Source organism: Phascolarctos cinereus, unplaced genomic scaffold, assembly GCF_003287225.1.
Source record: "Phascolarctos cinereus isolate Bilbo 61053 unplaced genomic scaffold, phaCin_HiC Scaffold_1;HRSCAF=81, whole genome shotgun sequence".
NCBI classification, from domain to species: domain Eukaryota; kingdom Metazoa; phylum Chordata; class Mammalia; order Diprotodontia; family Phascolarctidae; genus Phascolarctos; species Phascolarctos cinereus.
The window spans coordinates 102101389-102125894 of NW_027555514.1; the positions used below are offsets into that span (position 1 = coordinate 102101389).

A 24506-nucleotide genomic window follows, 5' to 3' on the forward strand; every position below is an offset into this window, starting at 1 on the left:
CCCCACCTCTCACACTTCCAGCATCGAGGCTGTAGTAGCAGACCCAAGGACATGACAGGGCCTTATAACAAAACCTTCTCCCCACATTCTGATACCCTCTCCCTCTTTCCAGTGCCATGGAAACCCTGGATGCAGGCTGCAGAAGTTGACTCAGGCTTCAATAGTCAGCTTGACCAGAGCTCTTCAGGAGCAAAAGCCTGCTGGAATTTGCAACCAAAAGTACCAGAGCTGCAAAGTTCTAAATTGCTGGTGTCTAGGAAAACAGACTAACCAAAGAGCCGAAGAACACAAGAGGGAATAGGATAGGAAACTATGCATGAGGGATTATAAAGAATTCTACCAAACCTGAGGGAAAGCAGTTTGGGCTAGTTCTGACCACCCAAAAGTCACCTGGGACTTTGGTCTGCAAACGAAGAATTACCCAATGAGGGAAGAGGCTGGGATCCAGCCCCCAAACCACAATTAGAGGGGGGGAAAAGTAAGGAAGAGAGTGATAAGAAAATGAGAGAGAAAAAAAGGGATTAAAAATGCCAAAGATTTTAGGAAGAAGAAAACTTCTCCTCTCACTGGGAACAGGGGTGGACGGTGGGGAGGGGATAGGGAATCTTTAGGGGCAAGTGTTACCTCGAGTGGAGAGCATGGACGCAAGGAGGTTTCTAGGCAAATGTAGGGGGATGGGGGAAGTCAAACAAAAGAGAGAATAGATCAATAGTGTGATGCATAATCAGAGGCATAGCTGGAGAGCAGCTCTACCACTGAGCCTCTCTGACACCTACAATAATTGGCACTGTTCTGGAAATAAAGTACAATGGAAAAGGGGAATCCATGGAGTAAGGCCTACAAAGCAGTACCAGAAAGCACCTAGGAGGGAAAGCCTGGAATGGACACCCTGAATTGCATGAAGAACACAAAGAAAAGAGGGAGACCAGATAATTAGAGTGGCTATGAATCAGAGAATGAGAGTCTAGAGTAAATGGAAAAAGAAGACAGAAGATGAAGAAAATAAGAGAAATCTTTTGGAAAAGGGTGCTAAAAAAATAAAATTTAAAAACTAAGGAACAGGACTAGCTGAAAGGGAGAAGAAGAAGGGGAAATATCAAATGAGAAGAAGAAATCAAAGGCAAGGAGAAGAGGACCAGTGGGAACCAGGCCACCTTAAAAAAAAAAAAGATTAACTGAAGGAACATAATACTGTGACTATCAAAAAAAGAAGGAACTCAAAATTGAAAAGCTTCAGCACAGTCAAATGCATCTAGGATAAGTGAACCAGTTAATTTGGGGGAAAAAAATCCTTGTACCAGAGTTATACCCAAGATGCATAAATTATCTATCTATAACCACTATCTATAACCAATAGATGAATGGTCAAAGAATATGAACAAAAATATTCACAATCACGTGAAAAAATGCTCCAAACGTCCCTATCTTTGAACCAGAGATTCCATTACTGAGTTTATACCCCAAGGAAGCCATTGATTGGGGGGAGGGGAGAAGCCCCCATACACTCCAAAATATTTATAGCTGCATTTTTTGTGATAACTAAGAATAGGAAACAAAGTAGAAGTCTATTGACTGGGAAATGGCTGAACAAACTGTGGTAACTGAATGTAATGGAATATTACTGTTATAAGAAATGAAGCAGCAGTTAGATGGCTCAGTGGATAGAACCAAGCTTAGAGTCAGGAAGACCCAAGTTAAAATATGATCTCAGACACCCACGAACTGTGTAACCCTGGGCCAATCACCAAACCTCTGCTTGCCTCAGTTTCCCCATCCGCAAAATGATTTGATGTGAGGATCATATGAGATAATATTTGTAAAGCACTTAGTACATAGTAAGTGCTATATAAATGTTAGCTTCTACTAGTAAGAAATGGTTCCTGCCCTCACAGAACTCACAATCTATTAACAAGAACAGGTCATACAAAACTAATCATATCCTTTTCTCTTAAGGTTATCAGATTAGTAGATCAGAAGAAGGTACTATGGAATGTACCTGCACTCCATAGGTTCATAGATTTAGCATTGAAATGGAGCTTATCATGAAGTCATACCCTCACATTTGATATATGAGGACAATGAGTAGCATAGAGGTCAAACGACTTATCTAGGGTCAGAAAGGTAAAATAGCAGAGCTGGGATTCAAACTTAAGCCCACTGATTCCAGATTCAGCATTCTTTCAACATCCAAGGCAAGAGAAAAGGACGCAGAAAAAGAATATGTCTCCTCCAAGACAAATTTAAAGAGTGAAGCCCACTGAGTCAATGTACAGACCCACTTTCAGTGAGGAAAAAAAAGATGAGAAAGCTCTAATCTCCTTTCTAACTCAGAGGGGAAAATACAGCAAATCAAAGAAAAAAAATCACCCCTACTCACCAGTTCATGGTTTTTTTTCTTAAGATTACACATAAATAGTGTGCACATCTTTTTCTTTCCCATGGTAGGGATTAGTTAGAATTGTTCTTTCTTCTAGTTTATCTCCTTTTCTAGCTTTGTCCTGCAAATACATCTTTCTTCTATATATAAGCAAGCTAACTAACTGCACAATTATTTTAGGGTACTTACATATCATCTTTTTTTTGGTTAGGCAATGGGGTTAAGTGACTTACCCAAGATCACACAACTAGCAAGTGTTAAAGTGTCCACTGCGCTGTCTAGATGCCCCACCTATCTTCTTTAAGATACCAAAACGAGGCAGTTAGGTGGTGCAGTGAATGGAGCACCGGCCCTAAAGTCAGGAGGCTCTGAGTTCAAATCTGGCCTCAGACCAAACACTTTTCACTTACTAGCTGTGTGACCCTGGACAAGTCACTTAATCCCAATTGCCTAAAAAAATTAAAAATTAAAAAAACAAACAATAAGATAAGATAACCAAAACAACTATTGTGGAAAGGAGAAAAAGGGAATTCCTACAGGGATACTTTGTAGTCTATGTTCTACAAAATCTGGTCTGGGAATTAATTACAAATTACATTTGTACAGTTTTGCTATACTTGGTCTCTCTTAATCCTGTTTTATCTTGAATAGTTGTTTCAGAACTACAATTCATGTAGTATGTCTTTATGCTCACCAAAGGGGTGAGCAATCAGACATATGGTCCTCTAGGTGGAGGCTGCCCCTTTCAAGTAAAGAAAATAATGTGCTCTTCAGAGAAATCCTGCTACCACTTTAAAGAGTTAATTACTCACTAAGGGCCCATGTGCCAGGGCCCAATTCAAATACTCAGACAAACCACATAGGATCATTACCACGGCTTCATTACTTTCACAAGTATATTCTGCAATAAACAGCATGCTAATGAAAGGAAACGCCCAATGTTTTCACATGGCAAATGTGAAATGAATTTGGACCTCATTTCTCTTAAAACATTACACAAAATACTCAGAGAAAACCAATGACATGACTGACACGAAAGAAAAAAATTACTAATTAAGTTATTGTCATTTAAAATGGCATGCCATATATCATTTTCTGCCACATAAAAATATATGGCTATTTCAAAAGCCTTTTTTAAACTAGTAATGAAAAGGAAAATAATAAGAAACAAACTTATTAATATATGAGAAGAGTATAATACGCACTACACATTCTTTGTTAAACTGTGCCATCTTTATTTGGGCAACCTCTAGTCCCAATGAATTGACAACTCAGTTGGAGCCATGTATTGAAGGCTTTCAGTCACCTACTTCTTTTATCACCTGATATTTTAACAAACTTCTCTAACTTCATTCATTTTCAAATAGTATGAATAAAAAGCTTGTCAAAGCTGTCATCTCTGTTAGGCACATTTATGGTTATGCCATTTACTAGCTCAACCTGCCTTCAAGAATTGCCCTAGTGGAATGCTCATCAATTGGGGAATGGCTGAACGAGTTGTGGTATGCGATTATGATGGAATATTATTGTACTCTAAGAAATGATGAGCAGGATGCTCTCAGAAAAATCTGGAAAGACTGCATGGGCTGCTGCAAAGTGAAATGTACTGTGTACAAAGTAATAGCAATATTGTAAAATGATCAGCCATGAATGACTTGGCTATTCTCAGCAATACAACAATGCAAGACAACTCTGAAGGATTTATGATGAAAAATGCTATCCATTTCCAGGGAAAGAACCAATGGCATCTCTATACAGATTGAAGCATACTTTTTTACTTTTTCTTGAGTTTTTTTTCTTTGTTTTCTTTCACAACATGACTATTATGGATATGTTTTGCATGACTATACGTGTATAACTTATATCAAATTGCTTACCTTCTCACTGGGGGGGAGGTCAGGTGAGAAGGAAGTGAGAGAATTTGGAACTCAAAGTTTTAAAAATGAATGTTAAAAACTGTTTTTACATATAACTTGTAACTGAGGGGAAATGAAATACTAAATAAAAGCTTTAAAAAAATTGCCCTTGTAATTGTGGCAGAACTTCCAGGTGGCAATTGGACCATGGACTTAAACACCATGTTTAAGTTTAAGAAACTGAAGTTGGTGATTAGAATGCTTTTCCAAACCATACCTTAGTACCAACCCCCCCCCAAAAAACAATGTCTATAGACACTTGAATCATTGGAGGAACTACCCACATCACTTCAATCAGAGATCCTCTAAAGAACTGAAAACTTTAGCAAAATAACATAAATTTAAGCCAACCTTCATAACAAATACAAAATGTACACTTCCCGGTCATGTGATCAATAAGATGAAGAACTACACATTTTCTTTGATTCCCCAGGATATCTCAAACCTCTCCAAAACAGAAATTATGCACTGAATATAAAACTTCATGCTCCACGGTCTAGGACACTCAGAATCCAAAAGAAGTTTAAACAAAACAAAACTCAAAACTCATGCAGTGATACTCACTGACCCTGAGTTTACTTAACACCCCTCTTCCACCTTCCATGCTATCAGCTGTGAGGAAGCACTAGCACACCCAAGGACCTGACAGAGGCTTACAACAAAAGCCACTTCCACACACACACTCCCTCCTTCCTTCCAGTGCCATAAAGACCCTGGGCTCCAGGCTACAGAAGTTTGCCCTGGCTTCAGTAGACATAATCTTAGTCACTTAATTTTGGTCAATTATACTATTTTCTCTAACTGGAATTACTTTCCACCTTTCTTCTCCCCTTACTTCCCACCCCGGCCATTTCCACCTACTGAAATCCTATTCATTTTTTCAAGGTCCAATTCCATGAAGCCTTCTCTGTTCAGAGAACTAATGAGTGGAGGGAGCAGGACAGGACACCAGGAAAGGGTACAATGTGTAGGGTGCAGGGGCTCTGTGGCCCTCCACTAAGCCAGAGGGAAGAGCATAGCATCCAGTTGGGGCCAGTTTTGATTACTCAAAAGTCACCTGAGGCAGAAACCTAGGCTGGTGAATGGTGAATTTCCCAGTGTGAAATGCTTTAAGATCCAGCCCCCATAGAAACCATCATTAGAAGGGACAGAGTCAGAAAGTGACTATGGAAAAATCGGGGTGGGGATCAGAGTGACTGAAATTGCCAAAGATCTCAGGAATAAGAAAACTCATAAGAGAATAAATCAACAGAGAAACCATTAACAGAAGAAAATATGGCCTCCAGATCTAGTACACAAGTTCAGGCATCTATGAATAAATACTGCTGAAGGAAAATGATCCAACACTTTGATGAGACAAGAGACCTTGTGGAATGTGAAGAGAACATGGAACTACAACATACTGTTTCTGAGTGGTTTAAAACAGAAATGAGAATTATGAGCATAATATATTGCCTGAAGAGCAAAAATAATGGGCAGAATAGAAAAACTACAGTCTGCTATGGCAAGTCTTACCAAAGAAACAAAAGAGAGTACAGATTGGGAATGTAAATATACAGAAATGAAAGACCAATATAGAAAAGCAAATAATAATATCAAAAGAAAATATGTTCACTATGCAAAAAAAAAAAAAGACAGGATGTTTAAAGACAACTTAAGAATCACAGGTCTCCCAGACCACCACAATAGGACAAAAAACTTTAACACTATACTGCGGGAAATAATAGAAGAGAATTGCCCAGAACTTCTGAACACAAAAAAAAAATACCAATTGAAATAATTCACAAATCTCCAGGAAAAAAGGCTACATAACAAATACAAGATTTAAAAAGAACTCTTTCCCACTACTCCCCAACACAAACCCTCAGTTTCTGTCAAAGCAGGCAGACAAACTACTGAGAATTCCTGGTGGAGACTTCATATATTCAGTTACACTATTCCCTCTAGCTGGAATTCCCTTCCTCCCTTTTCCTTCCCCCCATCTCCTTTTCCTCTCACTGAAATCATAATCATTTTTCAAGGCTCAATTTCATGAAGTCTTCTCTGATTATCCTAATCAGAAATGCTACCACCCTACCTGGAAGTCCTCATTTTTCCTAACCACCCTTATTCCTAGCACTTGCTGTAAGACACTTGATATAAAATGCCTTGTATTTAAGTTATTACTATATATAGTATTTCCTTCCTCCTAAAATACTGTAAGCTCCTAGAAGGCACAGAACACATCCCATGTACCGTTGTGGCATTCCCCATAGCACAGAACGCTCCTAAAACTGGCTGGTTAACTGGTGATACGGGTGAGCATGCCACTTCAGAATCTGCAATACTTAAGAATCATAGAGTCATAAATTTAGGGCAGAAAGGTATCTGGGAGGACATCTGCTCCACCTACCTCATTTTATAGATGACGACCCAAGGCCCAGAAAAGCCAAGGGGCTTGCCCAAGGTCACAAAGTTATAAGTAACAGAGGTGGGATTCAAACCCAAGTTCCCTAATTGCAAATCCAGCATCCTTGCCACCATGCAATGCTGTGAGGGAAATCACTGTCTGACCAGTACCCTAAACTTAAGCATTATTAGATTCTAGATCTATAGCTGGGACTTCTGAGGTAATCTAAAAAACCCTCACTTCATCTCTTCTTGCTATCTCTAATCTCTTCTCCCTTTTGTGGCTAAACTCCAGGAGGACATTCATAAAAGATGCCTCCATTTTCTTTCCTCTCATTCCTTTTTCATTCTCTACAGACTGGCTTCTGATTTCATCATTCAACTTAAACTGCTCTCTCCAAAGCTTCCGAAGATCTCTTAATTACCAGATCCAAAGGCCTTTTTCCTATCTTTGTCCTTGAATTCTTTGCTGCCTTTGACACTGCTAATCACCGTTTTCTCCTTAACACTTTTTGTCTCTAGGTTTCTGTGACACTAATCTCTTCTGGTTCTCCTCCCTTACGATGGAGCCTTCTCATTCTCCTTTACTGTATCTTCATCCAGGTCGCTCCTGATAATCTTAGGTATCCCAGAGGGGGTCTGTCCTGGATCATCTTCTCTTCTCCTTCTATACTATCTTACTTGGTCATCTCATTGGCTCCCATGGTTTTAATTATCATCTTCATGCTGATGATCAGCCCTAATCTTTCTTTCTAATCTTTGGACTCGAATCTGCAACTTCCTATAAGACATATCAAATTAGATATCCTGAAGACATATTAAACTTGGTATGTCCAAAACATTACCTTTCCCCACAAATCACCCGTGCCTTGTGAATTTCCCTCTCACTGTAAAGGATATTACCACCCTCCCAGGCACCAGGCTCACAATCTAGGTGTTGTCCTCAATTCTTCACTCTTTCAACCCCCATACTGAATTTGTTGCCAAGGGTTGCCGATTTTACCTTCCTAATACCTCCTACATATTCCTTTGAAATTGCCACCACACCGGTACCAGCTGTCACTACTTCACATCTAGACTACTGCAAAGCCTGCTGTTTGGTCTCCCTTTCTCCAGGCTCTCACCACTCTGTGCCATCTTCTACTCAGCTGACAAATTACTCTTCCTAAAGAGCAGATCTGATCACGTCACCTCTTCCTAGGTAACTCAATGATCTCTAGTGGTTCCCTATGACATTCAGGATCAAACACAAAATTCACTGTTTGACATTCAAAGCTATTTACAATCTGGCCTTCTTCTACCCTCTTACTTTACCCCTACATATTCTGTCACCCAGTGGCACTGGCCCTCCATCTCTTAACTCTGTGCATTTTCACTGGCTGTCCCCCAGCCCTGGAATACTTTCTCCTCCTCTCCACCCTCCTTCAAGTCCCAGCTACAATTCTACCTTCTGGGGTGTAGGATGTGTTCAGGGAAGACTAGCAGTACCTCTGGTGTGAAGGCTGCCGAGCCCTTTTCAGGGCTGCTTTCCACCTTTGGGTGCCTACATGTTCCACCTAACTCTCACCTTTGCTCCGAAAGCTACAGCACATGCAGCAGCCACACCCTGGTAACAATTCCACCTTCCACAAGAAGCCTTTCCTGATCTCCCCCGTAATGCTACGGCCTTCCCGACACTGATCAATTCCCATTTTTCCTGCATAGACCTAGTTTGCAGCTACTGGAATGCTGTCTCCTCCCTTTGACTGTGAGCTCCTTGAAAGCAGCGACTGCATTTTGTCTTTGTACTGCTAGTCCTCAGCAGAATGCCTGACACTTAACAGATTTTTAATAAATATTTACTGGTTGACTGATCCCTTCAATTTACAAATGAGAAAACTAGAGAAGTTAAATGACTTGTTTGGGATCTGAACCAAGGTCTCTGGTCAACAAATCCAGCATTCTTTCTATTGAGTTACAGAAATAAGCTAGGTTGCATCCCATATGCCAAGAAGATATATGGGAACTCAGTCCAATAAGAATGGCACAAATGTGTTGGTTTGTTGTGCTCCTTTGTTAGAAGTGAGGTCTTGGGGAACAGTGGGGAGGAAGTATCATTGAGAAGCAATGATAATGTTAAAAAAGACAAAGCACCAATGAAACTTTTTTTTTAAGTTAAGTACTTTTGAAGAATAGTAGACTCTCAAATTAAACTTTAGTTGCAGTCAATTGATTCTAATGAGAAGGAAAGGAGGAACTGTTAAAAGAGAAAAATGATGTTAAACAGAGAGCTCATCAATGTGCTCATAATTTAGAAGAATGCATGTATGTAAAAGAGGAAAGCAAAGGCAATTGAAATAATCAGATTCATTCTGTGTCTTTTTTAATTGACCCCATTTACAATGAATTGATTTTGTCTTGTAACTGTTTAAAATCATGATTCTTTGTCTCTGAACTTAGTTCAGAAATTCAGCTGCCCTGCAATGAGTTTAGTTTAGAAATACAGTTCTCTTAATCACATTCTATTCTTGTGTCCGGGGCAGCAAGGTGGCACAGTGGATAGAATGCTGGGCCTGGAGTCAGAAATACTCCTCTTCCAGAGTTCAAATCTGTACTTAGTCACATCCCAGCTGTGTGACCCTGGGCAAGTCACTTAACCCTGTTTGCCTCTCAGTTTCCTCATCTGTAAAATGAGCTGGAGAAGGAAATGGCAAAGCACTTCAGTATCTTTGCCAAGAAAACCCCAAATGGGGTCACGAAGAGTCAGACATGACTGAAAATGACTGAACATCAGTTTATCAAGGAAATATGTTATCCTTGAAGGAGGCAGGTAGACACCAAAGAATCTGATCTAGTACTTTTACACCACCAACCTACCCCTTCAAGGATGTCTGGCTTGTCATCCAAAGCTATCTCTTTCCTTGCACATACAGCTAGAATTAACAATAAACATTTCTTACTCACAGTAGGGAAGGAAAGGGTTGTTACTAGCCCTCATTCCCAATATCCACCCAATTATATTTTTTTCATCTATGATGCTTGCCTTCCTGTTTTTGTACTCTCTGAAAGCATAAAAAAGAGCTGTCCCTTCCATTCAGGGTCTTAGCTTTGCTGGGGAAGCTGAGATCCTATTTATTGGTAAATTTGAGCTTCACTAATAAACTGATTGGGCTCAGAACTTTGTGCTTCAGTCTACCTTAATTTTAGCTGTTACACAGGTAACTAAGAATTAGCACAAAAAGGTAGCAAGGTCATGTAAAAAATAATGTTGAGAAGGTTAAAGACCACTAAGAGCTTCAGCTTGGTCAAACAGTGAAGACAATGAAAAGAGCTCTTTAAAGCTATCTTGAGAGCAAGAAAATCAAGCAAGAGATGGGATAGTACCTTGATGTGGATGAGAAAATGATCATGAGCAACAGAAAGAAGGCAGGATTATTCAAATGCTATCCTGCTTTTGTACCAAGGAGAATGACCTATGATTTGGAAAGGATAACAAGAGAAATGAAACTCAAGATAAGTAAGGAAAGTGCTGGAGGCAGTACTTAGCTGACCCCAATGAATCCAAGGAATATGACCTGCACAAACTTCAGTGCCAGATAAAGTCATAGATGGTATCTTGACCAAATCTGTTGGTGACACTCAACCAAGGGTGATAGCTAAGACAACAGATTCTAGAACTGTGGATATAAAACTACACAATTTGGCTGGGATTAAGTTAAAAAGATGAATGCAATATGGAAGAAATGAAGTTCTTTGAATTCATAAAAATAAACCGCCCAAGTACAAGAAAGGGTAGTGTGGCTTCCAAGTGCCCAACGTCAAAATGAACAGGCATTCTAGCAGAATGCAAACTCAAAACAGATGAGAACCAAAAAAGTGAATGGGAGCTTCAGTGGTATGAAAAGATGTCTAAGGTTCAGGGCGAGTAAGAAGATAATCTTATTGTATCTGCTGTGTTCAGAGTACATCTGGAAACTTCATTCATTTCAAGTGTCATTTTAGGACACTGACAAGCTGGGACAAAGCAGAGACTGATAGAATGGTTAGGGTACTCAAAGCCACACCATATGACAGGGCAGAACTGAGAACACTGAACAGAAGCTACAGAGGCTCAGATTTTAGTTCATCCTAAGGAAAAACTTCCAAATAATAATTCGAGCACAAATCCAGGCTGCATTGCCTATGCTATCTGTGATACTGACCAAGTCTCTTGACCTCTATGGGCCTTGGCCCCCTCATTTTCGAAATGAACAGGCTGGACGAGATGCCTTCTACAATCCTTTGTGGTTCTAAATCCTATGATCCTACTTGTAGATGGTGAAGACAACACCCAAGGGCTATTCCAACTCTAAGTCTACAATTTCATAATTCTAAACAAGGGCTCGACAAATGTTTATTGAATGAAGGTGGAAGCAGTATGATGTGCTAGGAATGAAGGAGGGGGTTTTAGTGGATTTGAAACTCGATATGAATCAGTAATACGATAGGGGAGGCAAAAAGCTAACACAATCTCAGTATTAATTTATAAAGGCACAGTAACCATGGGAGAGAGGTTGAAAGGCCCTTTGTACTCTATCCTGGTCAGACCATATCTGGAATACTACAGTTTAGTTCTGGGTGCCACATTTTAAGAAGGATACTGACAAACTGGAGTGTCATATGAGGGCAACTATGACAGTGAAGGCATTAAAGACCAGGCCACTCAAGAATCAGTTGATTAGCCTGGAAAAGAGAAGCATCAGAAGAAAAACTACTTCTATCTTTAAATATTTTAAGGGGAGTTAGGTAAAGAGGATTTAGACTTATTCTCTTGGCTTCAGGAAGCAGACTTAGCAAAGTAGGCAGGAATTGTAAAGATGCAGACTTGGGCTCAATGTAAAGGAAACGTGTGATTAACAATCTGGCCTGTTGCCTCAACTGCCAGTGAAGTCTACAACACTGAAGACCACTTGTCACAGAAAGAACACAGATGATTCCTGTTCAACGACAAGTTGAACCAGATGATTGCTAAGATCTCATGATTCTGTGATTTTGCATAAGAAAATGAGCACAGTGGAAAAAATCTGGAATAGCTACTGAGCAGATTGTGCCAGGCAACCAATAAAAAGGACTGATGAGCAGCACAAAGAGCTATAGAATTTGAGTGGGAGAGATTTGCATCTTTCTCCATCAGCATCATATCACCCCAAAAGAAGGCAGGAAATAGCAGCACACGAAGGCAAACAAGGTTAGGGAGGGACACACAGGAAGGGGGAAGAACAGAATAAGGGCAGCAGTGAAGTACATTAAGTGGCCAGAGAGCCAAGGGCACAAGGGAATCAACAGTCATTGGAAAGCTAATGGACTGGAGGGGCTGAGTGATGAGGTCCTTTAGGAGCAAAAAAATGGGGGTTAGGCACTATAAGCTTATTCTGAGTGGGAAAGTAGGAAAGATAGGAAAGGGGCAGAAACCCTAGAAAGCAGTACAAAAATCCTTAAGCCTAGATTCCTCCCAATCATAGGAAGCTATTCTGACAATTTTCCCCACTTAGAATGCAGAAAACGGCCCTTCTCCATCATCTGTTCTTCAACCTACAGATAATGACTTATTAAATTGACAACTCTGCTTAGCTTCCTGTAACCTCTAGTTACAAAAGCTTTAAAAAAAGAACTCAAATTTAGAATAGAAAGTGCAACCGGTTTTAATTAGTTTCATTATACAACCTCTCCCCTACAGCCACTTTTTTATTTTTCCCAAAAAAGAAAATCAGATAATTACCAGTGTTTTCCATACAGCCAATGTCCTCCCCAGGTCAACAGGCAGGCACCAAATGTAGTTTTCTTCCAATGGTTCCGAAAGGTTTTGACAAGTTGAGTCATCTTCTCTAGTAGGCTAGCTAGTTTACCAGAACCTGGAAGGTAAGAGCGGACATTAGCATAAGGTCTCCAGGGTAATCACATGATATTCATATTCTTTCTGCTACCTCTTTTTTATTTTTTTACTTTTTAATCCTTATTTTTGCCTAAAGTACATCTCCATCCAGATGGCCCACTCCACATATTTTGAAATCAATTAATATTCTCTAAACCTGTACCTTCCCCTAACTTCTCTTTCTGTTTAAATCATGACCATTCTCTAGTTACTCACACTCAATTTTTTATTCTTTCCTCAAGAGCATGCCCACATCCAAATCAGCCATCAAGTCGGTCAAAACTTCTTCCATGATATCTCTTGTACTGATCCTCTCATTTCTTACTTCTGCAATCTCCTTGGCATTAAGCACTTAGCTCTTCTTTCCTAGACTACGGTAATGTTTTCCTACTCAGCTCTACTTCTATCCTTTCTCCAATCCAATTTTCCCAACGTAACACTCGTAATCTTCCTAAAAGATTGTTCTGAGTGCCACTCTGCTAACTAAAACCACTGGGGTGGTACTCCACTGCTTACTAAATAAAATAGAAACCAGTGGCATTAAAAGTCTTTTATACCGTAGGTTCACTCTGTTTTTTCACCTTATTCTGTTCCCCTTCCATGAACTTGAGAATCTAACCAAACTGGACTATCCTCTATCCCCCATTTCCAGTCTACTCTCTTCTCTCTGTGCTTTTGCTCACGTCACTGTCTTCCCCTTCCCTTCCTCACTCACCCAACCCCTCAAATAATCAAAGAATCTCCGCATAAGACTTGATCTTAACAATAACCGGCAGTTATTTAGTTCAGCCTTGTCTTCTCTACCACACCACTAACAATCGTTCTTCCAGCCACCCTGGGAAGGCACCACCTTCTAAGGCAACAACTTCTACTCTGAACAACTCTAATTATTAGGAGTCTTTTCCTGGCATCAAGGATTACCAAGCTCTGTTCTCTGGAGCAGAGAAAAACAAGGTGACTTTTTTTTAAAGGAAACTTTTATTTTTAGTTCATATAAGTCTTTCTCTGATTCTCTGTATTCATCATATCCACCTCCTCTTACAGCACTGTGACATTCTGTACTGTAATTGGTTTAGCCAGTCCTGAATTAATGGGTATATGCTTTGTGGAAAAACAAGTCTATGCTCTCTACGAGGTTTTTTTCTTCAAATATTTGAAAACAGTTGTCACGTCTCCACCACCTCCTATCTTCATCCCTAGGCACAGTGACTGAAATAAAGCAAGCACTTTACAGAGGCTTGTTGACTTGACTTGTTGACCAAGCTCAGCATTTCTAGTTCATTCAATGACCTTCATATGGTCTACAGTCCTATCACCTCTGGATACTCCCTACCCTTCAATGTCCTTTTTCAAAATGTGCCCAGAACAACACTCCACATGTGATTTGACCATGACAGAGAACAAGATAATTAGACTCCTTCATCTGGACAGATGCCTCATTAAAGGATTTAAACTATTTTCTTTTATGTTCTAAAGAATCAGATTATCAGTAAATCAAAGTGAAAAGTTTCATTAGGCACTCTGCTTTTGCCAGAGTGCTCTAGCAGATGTCCTGATAAGTAAAGTTCCCCAGCCCTACACTATCATGCCCCCACGACAGGTAAAGTTTCCTAAACTCTGAGTCTATCTCCTCCTTCTGTACAAATGGGTCTAGAGCATGGGTGGGGAACCCTGCAGCCTGGAGGCCACATGTAGCCTTCTAGGTCCTCGGATGCAGCCTTTTGACTGAGTACAAGTTTCATAGAATGAATCTTTTTATTAAAGGGATTTGTTCTGTGAAGTTTGGATTCAGTCAAAGGGCCACACTTGAGGACCAAGAGGGCTACAAGCGGCCTTGAGGCCGCAGGTTCCTCACCCCGGTCTAGAACATACTCATAAAAAAAAAATACTTGTTTCTTCCTCCACCGATTCTCATCCAAATGTTCTCCATAATAACTTCTCTTCCAGTTCCTGAACTTTCTCATGTATCTTCTTAATAAACAAATTACTTCAACATTTATTCTTTTCCTTATTATTAAAAGGAATCCTTCTAGAGCCATTTCCCGATCACAAATTTTATTCTACCAAATCTCACTGAAACAATGAGGATGAGTTTGCCTCCTTGCCTTAGGTTCTAGAGTTCACTTCGTTTATTATTTACACTTTGTGCATATGTACAGTCACCAAGAAAAAGGCTTTTTTTTTGGGGGGGAGTACTGTCTCCTGTCAATTACTGGTCCCTCCTACTCATGTTCTTAGTCCTATACTGTACCTGAAGCATAAACAGAATCACCTCCAAAACAATGAAATACCCCTGCAAAAGAAGCCAGTAACTGCTGACAGCACAACCAAGTGGAAAATGAAACAAATGCTGTCAGTACTTTATAATCACTTATTTTTACAATGAATGACAGTGGACATTTAAAACCCACTATCCCAGGCCCTTCTGTGCTATACAAGGAAGTACGGCATTTAAGAAGACAAAGGCAGAAAGAGGGGGCAAACCAGTTAAGTAAACATAAAGGAAATTTGTGCTGGGGAACCAGAATCATAAAAGCAGTCAGGGCCTGTTGCTAAGAATAGGAGGCTTCACGGAAGAATTCGAAAAAGCAGCCATGCTCTTTCATTCAGCACCCTTAAGAAAAGGTTACATGGCTTACCTAGGCCCACAGAAGGAAGAGGGAAGGAGAGGTGGGGTCAACAAATAAAAGGTACTTGAGCAATTCTCTGAACTAGGGTAAATCAACCCCCAAAAGCAACTCAATGACATTCTTCCATCCTTGGGGCCAAGACAACTTCCCCACCTTAGAGCCAGATCTGATACCTCTAAAGTGGGACTGGGAAGGACAAGACTGGGAAACAACCAAGATTTCATCAGGTAACCTTGGATACAATGGACTTCAGGGAAAGAAGTCTGGTATGATCTCAAATTCCTCGGGGTATCCTCACTCCATGCTTTAGGGTAACTCAGGTATTTATGACCATCAGAGGAATCCCACTCAGACAAGTCAGATTGTTTTCCCACAACTAAAGTGAAAGCAGAGAGCTACCAATGAATTAGGAAACTGGAAGTTTCCAATCTAAGATGCAAGTTCCTTGAAGGGAGAAGAACAAGCATTTTAAAGCATCTACGATGTGCCAGACACTGTACCAAGTTTTTTTTTAAATTATCTCATCTGATCTGTACAACAACTCTGAGGGATAGGTTGCTATTATGATCATCATTTTACAGCTGAGCAAGGTGACCCAGATAGTAAGCGTGTGAGATCAGATGCAAATTTAGGTTTTCTTGACTGCAAGCCCAGCGCTCTGTCCACTGTGCAACCTAGCTGCTTCTGCCAAAGCAAGAAGTGTTTCATTTGTTCTTGCATCCCCAGAACCTAGCAGAGTGTCTGGCTCAACAAGTACACTTAGTAAACATTTGCTGACTGACAGAACTATATGGAAGTTTCTAGATGCAGTGGGGTTCAAGGAGCAAGAGGGAATATGGTTAAGTTAGAAACAGCTCAGTGGACTGACTGGGGAAGACCAGGCTTGAAAAATCATTTTTTTCAGGGTTGCATTTGGAGTCAGGGCTACTAGGTTCAAATCCCAGCTCTACAACTAACTGCTTCTGTGATGCTGTTAAATTAATTAATTTCTCCAGACGTCAGTTTCCTCATCCATACAAAGAGTGGGTTGGAACTAAAGGACTACAAAGTCCCTTTCAATTCTAATTCTATGATCCTAGTGATCATTTTATAAGATAACTCAGGTAGGGAAAGGCACCAAAAGAATGGGAAAAAAAATCAATGACGACATTAATATTCCAAAAAAGCAATCTAGAAGATATTAACAACTACAACCCACATGCTCATTTTCTCATCTTTATACAAGTTTTTATGAGAATGGTCTATACACATTTCAGGGTATCCTTTATGAAATTATGAGAAGGGAACAGAGTCTTTTACAAAAAATTTTTCTATAGCAGGCCACATCTCTACAATCCCTTAATTGACTAAAAGCTGCAAAGAATACAAGACCCTATTATATTTATCAGTTACAAGAAACCCTTGACTTGGAGGATCAAAATGCAGCTTTAAAGGCCTTCCTCCAATGAGGTGTCTCCTATCCATAGTATCATGTAAGATTACATAATAAAGGCAACTATAGAGGTAACTCTCCAATGCCCCTCTGTTAATCACTGTCCAACAAGGCACAAATCAGGGAGAATATGCTTGCCAAAGGAACAATGGAGGATGTTCTGTAAAGTGACCAAATGGGAGGATTCCCTAGATATGAAGATGTTCTCCAGGTGTATCCATTTCAGAAAGACAAAGTGCTGAATGTGGTAAGCCAAAGCCTCCTCAATATAATCCATGACTACCCAAAAGGTATCAGCATTATCAATCCATGAAGGAAAAAACTAAAAGAAAAAACCACACCTTTAGTCTGGAGTATGGTATTTAGGTTGAAGGCAAGGCCTTTAACTGAAGTATCACATTAGTACATATGTTTAGGACAGGTACTTCATGTGGATAATGTATTGGAGTCCAGAAATGAACAGGATGAAGAGAACAAGTTGAACTATATCTAGAAAACTGTGCAGTACTTTTAACAACATCAACCCACTCCCTGGTGCAAACACTCATCTTCTTAATACAAATGTTCTTCTGGAGATCCCTTGATGTTTAAGAGTCTTACAATGCCAGTCTTCAAAGATGCGGATGACCCGAAGTCTAAGTAGGCTAAACAGCATATACATGTGTTAGAGTTAGAAGGGCTTATGTTTCCACAGGTAGAATAATGCAGAGATTTAAAGAACAAAGGTCCCTGGAGGTGGAACACTGTAGGTGGCCTGGGCTTGACCAATAGGAAGTAAGTGGATTGTTCCAAGAAGACCCCAAAATCAAGATAGGGGTCGAGCCAGCTCAGACTAGCTAGGGTCAACCTGAGGACACCTGAAAAATGTTAGTGCACCCGCTTAATGAACTTCATTACTATTATCTGACACACCCCGCATAAAATTAGAGCCTCATTAACGGGATGGACCAATCCCGGCCTGGGAGGTTTCGCACCGAATTCAACTGCATAAAAGCACATTTGCCCTTACACTCAGGGCCCACCTCTCCTGAAGAGGGGAGGAGCCCCACTTCTGGCCAGAAACATCTAAATCCTCTGGACTTTCTTTATAATAAATTTTCTTGATACTAAATTTTTGGTGTCCAGTCTATTTCTAACACATGCATGAACACAGACTAAAGTAAGAAGCTCTTCCCTTTCATTACCACTGGTCTAATATCATTTAATAAGGAAGGCTTAGCAGGAACAAATGTCGTCTCTTCCTTAACCACACCATCACTTTGACTTGAAAGTTAATGTGAACCTGAGAGCTGTCTTCAAGTATCTGAAAGGGCTCTCATGTAGAAGAGGCATTAGACTTGTTCTTTTTGCCACAAAGGGCAAAACCAGGTACTATGAATACGTCAAAGCTGCAAAGAGATCAATTTAGGCTTGAAGTTAGGACTGTTAGCATTGTCCAAAAGTAGAATGGTCTGCTTCCAAGATGTAATGGGCACCCCTTCCTTAGGAGTCTTCAGGCAAAGGTCAGATGACCACTTGTCAAGTATGATAGAATGGGAGTCTATTTGTGTAGGGTCTGGACTACGTGGTACCTGAGGTCCCTCAAACTGTCTGAGATTCCCTCAGGTTAAATCCAGCACCTTGCCCTGAACGTAGTAGCTAAAATATCTAGAGAGAGAATTCCTTAGCTCCTGACATATGGATTTCTCCATCCTACCCAAGAAAAGGGAAGATACTGTGAATGCTATGAATCAATACAATATCAACTCAAAAAACTGTTCCTGAATCATTTGGGACATCATTTGAGTTGGATGAATTAACACATAATAGAAACAACACAGGTACAGAAGAAGCAGTGCGATTATCAGTTAACTTTCATTACCTTTGAACAATCTGCCTTATAAATTGAATACTCAACACAGAAATCTTGATAGAACTCTTTCCACCCTAACTCCAGAATTCCTCAATTTTAAATAGTTGGCCAAATAACTTTAGTTTGCAAACCACTTTATATGTTCTGAAGACCTCTGATATCTACCATCTCCTTATATCTTCCTAAAGACCAGAGGTAAATAGGGCAGATATTATTATCCCTGTATAACAGATGAGAAAACAGACCCAAGGGAGTTAAGTGAATTATTCAAGATCATGCATCAAGTCAGTGGCAGCCCAGAAATTCTGATACCCTGACTCCCAGTCCTAGGGCCTCAGTTTCCTTATTTGTAAAGTGGGAACAATACCTATCCTGCATAGTTTTGGGTGGATCAAAAAGGTAGATGGCTTCGGAAAGTGCTTTGAAAATGAAAAGGATTGCATAAATATAAGGTAATGTCATTCATTCACTCATTCATTCACTAAAGCTGAAGAAGCCCTGGAACACAAGATAAAGTCAGTCTTGGCCCTTAAGCACTTTACAATCAAGCAGAATTGAGAAAACCTGTGCGTAGACCACAGTGACTAGAGAAGGAAAAAAAACCATGCAACGTGCCACCGGAGAGGTGCAAGCCAGTCTGTTGCTGTCTGCTAGCCAAGTCAAGGGGATCTCCCCGTTTTTCTCCTTCCCCACACGCGTGTCCGGCCGCAGCGGGGGGTCTAAGGAGCTGGAGGTGAACGAGAACGCAGACTAACAAGTCAGTCCGCGCCGCCCCCCCGCCGGGCGGGGTGGGGAGGAGTGGGGCTGCCCCCGTGCAGAGGGGGCCCCCGAGGAGCTGCACCGGGGCCGGGACCCCACGCTGCGCCAGCAGCCGCTCCCCGGCCGCACACCCAACCCGTCCTCCCCGTCCTCCTCCCCGCCCGGCGGCCCGGCGCCGACTCACCGCCTGCCCCGCCGCCCACCAGCGCCTCTACCGGCCTCGCTCCGCACCCCGCGCCCCACGCGCTCCGTCCCGGGCCGCCCTTCCGGTGTGCCTACTTAAGCTCTTCCCCCCATGGCCCGGAAAACCGTGGCCACCTGCGCTCGGTTCCGCCGCGCAGCAGGTGCGCCCTGGCCGAGGCTCAGGCAGGCCGCCCCCGCTGCGCGGAATGGTCGGGCCCGCGGGACCCCGCCCTGCTTTTCCCCTGGCGGCGGGATCAAGGGCATCCTACCCACTCCCATCTGGCTGTCCCTTCCCTCCCCTCCCCTCAACTCCTTCCAGCTCTCCCACTTCTTTTCCTTCCCTCTCCCTCTCTTCCTTCTCCCCGTCTACCCCCATTGCTCTTGCTCTTCCCCCCTTCCTCTCTCTTTGTCTTCCTTCACTCCTTCCTCCCCCTCTTTTTCCCTCCCTCCCTCCCCTTCCTCTTTCTCTCTTTCCCTCTCCTCTCCCTTTCTCTCACCTCCTCCTCCTTCTTCTCACTTCCCCCACCCTACCTCCCTCTCCTCCACTCCATCCACATGAATTTAAGTTTGGGGCAGGTCATTCAAGCAGTGTTTCCGTTTTCCCGAAGGCACAATGGACATAGGATCCGTTGCTTTTCAGCTGAAAGAGACTTTAGTCCAACCCCTCATTTCACAGATGAGGAAACTGAGGCACAGAGAGTTTAAGTGACTCAAGGTCACAGAGTTGGTGGGTGTCTGAGGTGGGATTTAAACCCAGGTTTTCCTAACACAGAGTTGCCTGCCTTTCAGTCATGTTGTAAAAAAGAATCAACCAATAAAAATAATTGTGTCTACCATGTTCTAGGCACTCTGCAGTGCCTCAGGGAGGTTAATTTCCATTAGGAAAAACAGCACATGAACATATACATACATACACATGTGTATCTCATATACAAAATAAATTCAAAGTAATTTCAGGAGATAGGGGAAGCTGGAGAGTGGTCGTGTGGTGAAAAAGGAGTGCATTCTAGGCATGAGGGAAGAGCACTGAAAAGACAGGGACTGAGAAGAAGGAAATCTCATTTGTGAGGGACAGACAGAAGGCCGGTTTGGTCTGGGCTGGGGGAAGAAGATACTAAGCAATAAATCCAGAAGGTTGGAGCAAGGTGATGAAGTATTTTGAAAGCTCCACAGAAGAGTCTGTACATGTACAGTTATCCCTTCCATATCATGACTTTCCCCATCACAGTTTCTATATATTGAGGGTCGGCGTAAGAAATTAAATGGGAATTTTGAAGGAGTTTTGTGGAAGCCCCAGACCACACTTGAAGGCCAGCAGATAACACAGAAAAATACTAAACCCAATTTTTACGAGAAGATATTATAAACACCCCATAAAGGAAAAAGAAACAATTCAGACATCCTCTCTGGTACAAAAGGAGGCCCAAAAATTTTCACGTGGATTTTCCAGGTTGGGGGGGGGGGGAATGCCTCACCCTTTGATATGGAAGAGATAACTGTATTTGATTCTAGAGTCTACTGAATAGAGGAGAGACGTGTAGGAAGATCTTCCCTCTCTGATCACTTTTGCCTTAAATCGATATTTGTTACTTGTAAATTAGGTCATACAAAGATCCACCTTCAGTTTCCTCATATTTAAAATAGTGACCCTGATGGTATAGTACCTGTCTCAAAAGATTGCTATGAGGCTAAAATGACCTAATGTATTAAAGTATATGTAGATGTCAGTTTTTAGTGTAACTCTCATTTATAGGATTTCTACAAACCAGTCTAAAACCCAGCTTTATTATTCTCATATTTGTGGAGTTCCCTGATGTGCACCCATATAACATCGCCTGGTGAAATGAGAGATCATAAAGAGGGAGGCTGTAGGGTACAGTAGAAAGATCACTAGCTCTGGAGTCTGAGGACAAGAGTTCAGATTCTGTTTCTGGCACCCCCTGTGTCACTTCAGGCAATTTACTTTTTTTCCCTCTGACCTGTTTCCACATCTGTAAAATGAGGAGTTTGGACAGCATGGCCTCTGAAGTCCCTTTCAGCTCTACATCTGTGATTCTAAAAAAGGACTTTTGTGGCAGTGAGCAATATGAGATCATTAAAAGATCTGTAGTTTCCCAAATGTCATCTTCCTGCTCCTACCAAATTCTGGGCCTGGCTTGTTGTCTATATGCCGCATTTGTCCAAGTTAAACATATTTTGTTGTTGTTCAGTCGTTTCCAACTTTTCATAACCACATTTGGGGTTTTCTTGGCAGAGATTCTGGAATGGTTTGCCATTTCCTTCTCCAGCTCATTTTACAGATGAGGAAACTGAGGCAAACAGGGTTAAGTGATTTGCCCAGGTTGACACAGCTAGTAAGTGTCTGAGGCCAGCTTTGAACTCAGGTCTTCCTGACTCCACTCTATCCACTTCATCACCTAGCTGCCCCAGTTATACATATAATACAAACCAAATGGGAGAAGGACTGGCCATGTATTAAGGATGAAAAGCAACTGAATGCTACGTTTATCTTTATCTTTAAGACATTATGGATATTAAGATACCCTTTTTTTTTCTGGCTAGGCAATGGGGTTAAATGACTTACCCAAGATCACACAGCTAGTAAGTATCAGGTGTCTGAGGCTGGATTTGAACTCAGGTCCTCCTGACTCCAGGGAGGGTGCTCTATCTACTGTGCTACCTAGCTGCCCCAAGATATCCTTAAGACAAAAGAATCCAAGGAAAGTTTCTAGAGAGAGATGGTAGAGTAGACAGAGCATTGGGCCTGGAGTCAGGAAGACTTAAGTTCAAATTCTACCTCTAACACTGACTAGCTATGTGACATTGGGCAAGTCATTTAACATCAGTTTCCTCATCTATAAAATGGGTATAATAATAGTACCTACCTTCCAGGGTTTGTTGCGAGGATCAAATGAAATAATATTTCTTAAACGCTTGGCATGTAGTAGGTGTTTAATAAATGCTAGCTTTTTAAAAAAAATCTTCTACTATATAAATGCTAGCTATTATCTTATATGTAAGATGGGCAGCTAGGTGACTTGGTTGTTGTCCTTCATTCTCAAAGAGAACCAAAATGACATCACTGGGCTAGAGTCAAGTTACAGTGCCTCTGACTGTGGCTGATCAGACCAATATGAGCTCGGAATGCTCTACCACAGGTCAGGCAAAAATAGTCCATGTGAACATTTGGGATGGATTCTCTAAATTTGCAAATCTCATTTCTTTTGAGCTACTTCAATTCTGCTTTGCTCATAGAGCACAGCACCTTGTCTGATGAGGGCACACCATGCTGGGTGGCCCTGTGGCAGTGTCTCCCATGCCACATAACCAATTCCAAAGTTAAGAGAGACCTTGAGAGTGTCCATGTAACGCTGACCGTCATGTGAGCACTTGCCCTGTGTGAATTCTCCATAAAATTGTCTTTTAGGCAGGCGTGGGTTTGGCATTCTAACAATGTGGCCAGCCCATTGGAGTTGCACTCTCTGCCGTGGAGTTTGAATGCTTGGCAGTTTAATTCGAGAAAGGACCTAAGTGTCTAGTATCTTATCCTGCCAGGTGATCTTCAGAATCTTCCTAAGACAATTCAAATGGAAGCGATTCAGTTTCCTGGCCTGGCACTGATGCACTGTCCAGGTTTCACAAGCTTACAACAATGAGGTCAGCACAATGGCTCCATAGACCTTCAGTCTGGTAATCTGTCTAATACCTCTTCTCTCCCACACTTCCCTTCAGAGCCTCCCAAACACTGAGCTAGCTCTGGCAATGCGTGCCTCAACCTCATTATCAATATGTACATCCCTAGAAAGTATACTGCCAAGGTAAGCAAACTTATCCACAGCATTCAAAACTTCTCCATTTGCTGTAACCAATAGTTCCATAGATGGATGGTGTGGTGCTGGCTGATGGAGCACCTGTGTTTTCTTGGTATTAATTGTTAGACCAAAATTAGCACAGGCAACAGAGAAATGATCCATACTTTGTTGCATCTGAGCTGCAAAGGCTGCATTGAGTGCGCAATCATATGCAAACAAAAAAAAATCACACGCCAACACTCTCTCCGCTTTGGTCTTGTCTTGCAGCCTTTACAAGTTGAAGAATTTGCCATCAGTGCGATAGCTGACCTTGATGCGGCGTTCATTTTCATTGAAGGTGTTTGATAATATGGCTGAAAACATCAGGCTAAAAAGTATGGGAGCAAGCATACAACCTTGTTTCACTCCACTGGTGACTGGGGAAAGTACAAGAACATCACCCATTATCCAGAATCCTGGCAAGCATGAAGTCATGAAATTGATGTACAATACTGAAGAACTTCTCTGGGCAACCAAATTTTGACATAATTTTCCAAAAGCCCTCCTGACTGACTGCATCAAAGGCCTTGGTCAGATCTACAGATGTTGTATAGAGACCTCTGTTCTGCTTTTGGCATTTCTCCTGGTGTTGTCAGGCAGCAAATACCATATTGACTGTTCCTTGGCCCTTTCTGAAGCCACACTGGCTCTCAGCTAGAGGACCATCTTCCAGGTGAATGATCAGCCTAATAAGGAGGACCCTGGCAAGATTTTTGCCAACAATGACTAAGAGAGAGACCCCCTTCTGATTGTCACAGAACAACTTATTTCCTTTACCTTTATAGAGATGGACAATGGAGGCAGCCTTAAACTTCTGGCATAATCTCCTCTTGCCATATAACCCGGAAAATTTCAGTCAGCTTTTGTATGAGCAACGGATCCCCCTACCTTGTAAATCTCGGCTGGAACAGAATCAGCACCATGTGCTTTGCCACACGAAAGGAGCCTAATGGCATTCAAAACCTCTTCTTCACAGTGGATTAGAATACCAGACTGAAATCAGGAAAGCTTGAGTTCAAATATGACTTCAGACACTTACTAGCTCTGTGATCCTGGGCAAGTCACTTGCTTGCCACAGTTTCTTCTTCTGTAAAATGAGCTGGAGAAAGAAATGGCAAGCCATTCCAGTATCTTTGCCAAGAAAACCACAAATGGAGTGAAAATCACTACTGAAAACAACTGAATAACAACAAAAATATGTAAGATTTTGAAAAGACCTAGATAAGAA

At 41.5% G+C, this 24506-nt stretch overlaps 1 protein-coding gene across 2 annotated transcripts in view; it reads right to left on the bottom strand.

Annotated features, from left to right (window-relative positions):
* The window catches only part of AGK (acylglycerol kinase), a 99861-nt gene extending 80328 nt beyond the window's left edge, over window positions 1-19533 (bottom strand). Inside the window, exons 1-2 of one of the 2 annotated variants that reach the window (XM_020997957.2) lie at window positions 19429-19533; window positions 12419-12551 (exon numbers count right to left, since the gene is read on the bottom strand). In XM_020997957.2, the coding sequence (XP_020853616.1) occupies window positions 12419-12519 (101 nt within the window). In that variant the 5' untranslated portion in view covers window positions 12520-12551; window positions 19429-19533. Of the gene's footprint in view, window positions 1-12418; window positions 12552-19100; window positions 19395-19428 lie in introns of those variants that run through there. The other variant, XM_020997958.2, reaches the window with a different exon arrangement.
* Between the last annotated feature and the right edge of the window lie 4973 nt (window positions 19534-24506).